This window comes from Sinocyclocheilus grahami, unplaced genomic scaffold (assembly GCF_001515645.1).
Source record: "Sinocyclocheilus grahami isolate Dianchi unplaced genomic scaffold, SAMN03320097.WGS_v1.1 scaffold487.1, whole genome shotgun sequence".
Classification (NCBI taxonomy): domain Eukaryota; kingdom Metazoa; phylum Chordata; class Actinopteri; order Cypriniformes; family Cyprinidae; genus Sinocyclocheilus; species Sinocyclocheilus grahami.
The window spans coordinates 547,769-553,183 of NW_015505666.1; the positions used below are offsets into that span (position 1 = coordinate 547,769).

The window sequence follows — 5,415 nt, forward strand, 5'->3', positions numbered from 1 at the left end:
CCACTTGTTAAGAGGAGACAACTTTTAGGTATTTGTTATTCAGATAATAGATAACTCTTTGTCAGTATTAACTGTCTGTTGGGGAGTAATTAACTTAAAATGGTTTATTTATAATTTATATAAATTATATAAAAATAACTGTATCAAATCTAAATTAATAAACAAGGGTGCGCACAACTTTTTCATAAAGTCTGGTTCTCATGAGAGTACCTGGAGAGTGACCCATTGAATATAACTACAAAAAAAATGTTAATAAAAAAAATTATAATATTGCACATTATGTATCTTTTTACTTGTTTGTTTGATATGGTTTGGTGTTTTTGTTTTGTTTTCCTTCTTTTTTTTCTCATTAGCTGGAGCCTGCTGAATTTAGTTTGCATGATTTGTTTTAAAGGGGTCATATGATGCGATTTAAAATTTTTACTTTCTCTTTGGAGTGTTACAAGCTCTTGGTGCATAAAGAACATCTGTATTCTGCTGTTCTGAAAGATGGTCCTGATGGAGATGGGCCGGGCAGGGTCTCTCAGGGAGCAATTCATGGAAACCCCTTCTCAAAATCCTTAAGCAGATCAGCAAAGTACCACTTTTTAGACACTTGTGTGAAGGTGGTGTTTAAGACGACTTCAGGGCTTCATTCTTTCATTAGTTCTTCTTGTTTAGTTATGTGCAAAGAGGTATAACATGCTCAAGGTGATCAACATTTAGAAGGTGATTGTTGTTTAAACTCTGTATTTTGGAATTATATCCCATAATTTTAGTTATGGGAATAACCTAATCTCTACTCAACTTCAAGTTTCAAGTTTCAACTTCAAACTCAACTTTTTATGCAGTAAGATAACAGCAGAGATGTTTTTTCACATTCTTCCTGCTTCAAGAAGATATTTAATAACAGCCGTGAAGTCTTAATAGTAACCCACTTTTAAAGGTATAATGCACCCTAAAATGGACAAAATGTTTATCGTTTACTCACCCTCATGTCTTTACAAACCTGTATGACTTTCTTTCATGGAACACAAATGGAGATGTTTAGAAGCATGTTCACTCTGCTCTTTTCCACGTAATGAAAGTTAATGGTGACCATGGGCTTTCAAGCTTCAATAAGGACGATAAAAAGCACCATAGAAGTAATTCATAAGATCTGTGCACTATATTCCAAGTCCAAATTATCTCTTCATGGATCTCCAATTTAATTTATGCAATTTTCTCAGTTTCAATATTGCATTTGATCCTATGGCTAGAATACACTACTAGACTTTTGCCCTGATTACAGTCTGGAGGAGTCGATGCTAGTTGCCAAAAGTCAGAGCCAGCATGCAGCTTTTACAGATTCACAGGCAATCACGTTGAATGCTGGGCTCAGATTTTCTAGCTTCAGACTGATTCCATTCAGTCAGAAGATATCAGACATGTTTGGTATTTTGAGCTGATTTTAGAACACGCATTGTTTTCATTTGTCATATATCTCCTAGCAACAAGGCACATTTCTTAGTGTGTTTGTTGTGTTTGAAATGACTGTGAAGTCTAGTAGTGTGTCATCTGCAGTTGTCAAGTCTATGAGTTCGCAAGTGTATGATCCCTGGTGGTTTGAAATCTGATTTTAAAAGTCAGGTAGTGCATTCTAGTCATAAGGAAGAAAGAAAATCATACAGGTTTTGAAAATAATGCTGGAATTTCCATTTTTGGCTGAACTATTACTTAATTGAAGACGAGATCTAAGAATATGTTTTTGCCATGTTTTAGTAGTATTAAATTAATCTTTAAATGGATAAATCAAAGACCATGTCCGCTGTAGTTTTGAGCCTGTTTTCTCGGAAGGCTACAATCTCAGAAACATGACACCTCTTTTTGGGCAGATGGTCTTTGTAGGCTGTTAAAATTATGCTATCAAATGCCATTTATTGTAATCTTCCCTATTTTGTATATTATATTTGAATTCTTATTGTGTGTGTGCACATCCTTGGGATACTGATTCTCTCCTTTTTCTCTTTCTAAATTTCTCAAATTTAAAAAAAAAAGTCATCTGATTCCCCTGGGTAATCGTTCACCTCAATCAATTCACATTTCAGCATGGCTTTGTATCTGATTTTGCACATTTTCTTCCCCAATTTTGCTTCCCATCGTACTGGTGACCTTTCATTCAGACGATCAGTGTATTGAACTGCTTTACTGTGACTGCACATGTGCCACAGGAGTCTCATGGCCTTGCGTGATGGAAACGGCTGATTCTGACCGACTATACCAAAGCTATTTGACCACAGACATATTTCAAGTACCCTTAACGCTCAGCTGCCCTGTGCTGTCAGATGATCTGTAATTCTGTGACTATAGTGTGGGCTGCTTTTTAAAAAAATGTCTTCATATCATTGTCTACTCTGTCACATGCTGCCAAGAGCTTACTTGAAGGGAGGAAGCCACCCACCCAATCCAACTGAAATGAAATGCTGTGTACATCTTTAGTGTGAAAATAAGTCTTGCCACGACCCATTGTTCATCCAACGCTTGGCTTTGCAAACGTAACGCATTACCAAGAAATATAAATGGGGCTTTTCCTTAAACCTGACTGAAATTTCATGGGATCAACTGTAAGTGTTTGTCCAATTTAAAAAAAAAAGTCATCTGATTCCCCTGGGTAATCGTTCACCTCAATCAATTCACATTTCAGCATGGCTTTGTATCTGATTTTGCACATTTTCTTCCGAAATTTTGCTTCCCATCGTACTGGTGACCTTTCATTCAGACGATCAGTGTATTGAACTGCTTTACTGTGACAGTGCACATGTGCCACAGGAGTCTCATGGCCTTGCGTGATGGAAACGGCTGATTCTGACCGACTATACCAAAGCTATTTGACCACAGACATATTTCAAGTACCCTTAACGCTCAGCTGCCCTGTGCTGTCAGATGATCTGTAATTCTGTGACTATAGTGTGGGCTGCTTTTTAAAAAAATGTCTTCATATCATTGTCTACTCTGTCACATGCTGCCAAGAGCTTACTTGAAGGGAGGAAGCCACCCACCCAATCCAACTGAAATGAAATGCTGTGTACATCTTTAGTGTGAAAATAAGTCTTGCCACGACCCATTGTTCATCCAACGCTTGGCTTTGCAAACGTAACGCATTACCAAGAAATATAAATGGGGCTTTTCCTTAAACCTGACTGAAATTTCATGGGATCAACTGTAAGTGTTTGTCACACAGGTGGTTAGATGTGTTAGCCTATAACTATTCTGGTAAGATGACCAGTTAGGGATTTTGATTAGGCAGTTGTAGCCTTAAGCACAGGAACAGCTGCTTCGTTTGCCCCCAATGTACAAGCATTGCTCTGTGCCATAACTGCAGGCTTGTCCTAAAAGACAAAATTGTGATTTATATTGTGTTTCCCACTCCCCCACATAGCTTCACTGTTTTTTTTTTTAAGTAATAGTTCCCCCAAAAATGAAAATTTACTCACCCTCAGGCCGTCCAAGATGGTAGATGAGGTTGTTTCTTCATTGGAACCGATTTGGAGAAATTTAGCATTACATCACTTGCTCACCAATGGATCCTCTGCAGTGAATGGGTGCCGTCAGAATTAGAGACCAAACAGCTGAAAAAAACATCATAATCACACGCGTGATTGGAAGAAACAAATTCATCATTAAGGCATTTTAACTTAAAACTGTTGCTTCTGACCAAAATACAAGTCCATAATCCATTATAACACGTCCTCTATAGTGAAAAAAATTCTCTGTTGATCTCTCACATTAAAATCCACCAGAATATTTGTTTTGGACCATTCTCACATGTAAGAGGTGTGCATATTTCTCTCCTCATTCAGATGAGACTACTTTTTTTTTACTGGCGAGAACAGTATTATGAATAGAGACTTGCGTTATTACAAATGTACAGCTTTTCACTTCACAAAAGACATTCATTGATAGACTGGAGTTACGTGGCTTACTTGTGGATTGTGATGTTTTTATCAGCTGTTTGGACTCTCATTCTGACGGCACCCATTCACTGCAGAGGATCCATTCATGAGCAAGTGACGTAATGCTACATTTCTCCAAACCTGTTCAGATGAAGAAACAAATGTATTTACATCTTGGATGGCCTGAGGGTGACTACATTTTCATTTTCGGGTGAACTATTCCTTTAATGTGACTATGTTCTGTTTAGAGTGTCGTTCTGCAGTTGCACTTGGCAGAAATAAAGTACTGTACGTAGGTTAGAACCGCAGACCTTTTCTTCTGTCGCTTTTGTCCTAATTTCAGCTCTCTCACTATGTGTAGCCTAAGAATTTCTTGATTTTATATTGATCCAGTGATATTCATTCATGCATGCCTTTTTGTGTATCCTTTGCTTTTCTTTACTTCTTTTTTTGTTGTTCTGTTAGCTATCTAAGGATATTGGATAAAGGTTTTTGCCTTATAAGACAGACAAAGACTTGCTCGTTGTTCTGTTTCCCTTTGTTTCTGTCTGTCTTGAGTGTGTGATGAAAGTGGTTTGTATATTCTCAAGACGTGAACATCTCAGTCGGGGGAGCAGCCGTTGGGTCAGCCTCCAGATCTGCATGCGTGCACCTCCTCATCACTCTCTCTGAGCCTTCGATCAAGGCTGTCTTGGAACAAGGGGCCTTGTCCAGGCAGGCCCCTTTTTTGTCTTTTACTTTTTTCTCCTCCTCTGTTTGTTATCAAGAATTTGTATGACGCCATCGCTGCTGCTGTCAACAGGTCTGGTTAGTAGCAGATAATCTGTCTCTCCAGGCTGACATGTAGAAAGATTCTTCAATAAACGACATTAGTTTCCTGTACATCTGTGTTGGTCTGTCATGTGTCAATGTACAAATGTTCAGAGATGTCATGAATGCCTTGTAAATTCCAATTCATTTCCTGGAGGTAGGAAGTTGTAATTTGAATATAAGGAAATGGAATGAAATTGCAAGATCTTAATATTCTAAACTAATGCAAGTGTAGGTTTTTTTTAATTTTTTTTATTAGCACACTTGCTCATAAATGTTCATACACTACTATTCAATGTCTTGGGGTCAGTAATATATATTAATACTTTTGTGCAGCAAGTGTCAGTGGCATTAAAGGCATTTATGATGTTACAAATAATTTCGGTTTATAAATAAATGTTCCTTTGAACTTTCTAGTCATTAAAGAACCCTTAAAGAACTTTGTGTATCAAAGTTTACACAAAATAATGAGCAGCGCAACTGTTTTAGACATTGATAACAATAAGAAATGTTTCTCGAGCAGCAAATCAGCGTATTGGAACGATTTTTGAGAGGATCATATGACTCTGAAGATTGGAGTAATGGCTGCTGAAAATGTAGTTTTTCCATCACAAGAATAACTTACATTTTCTAATATAATCAAATAGAAACATTTTAAATTGCAATAATATTTAGCAATATTACAGGTTTTATA

General features: G+C 37.2%; 1 protein-coding gene across 1 annotated transcript in view; it reads left to right on the forward strand.

The window, feature by feature from the left end:
* Nucleotides 1-489: 489 nt before the first annotated feature.
* LOC107553939 (guanylyl cyclase inhibitory protein-like) overlaps nucleotides 490-5,415 on the forward strand; it is a 9,220-nt gene continuing 4,294 nt past the window's right edge. Inside the window, exon 1 of the mRNA XM_016236285.1 lies at nucleotides 490-518. Coding sequence (XP_016091771.1) covers nucleotides 490-518 — 29 coding nt within the window. The remainder of the gene's footprint in view (nucleotides 519-5,415) is intronic.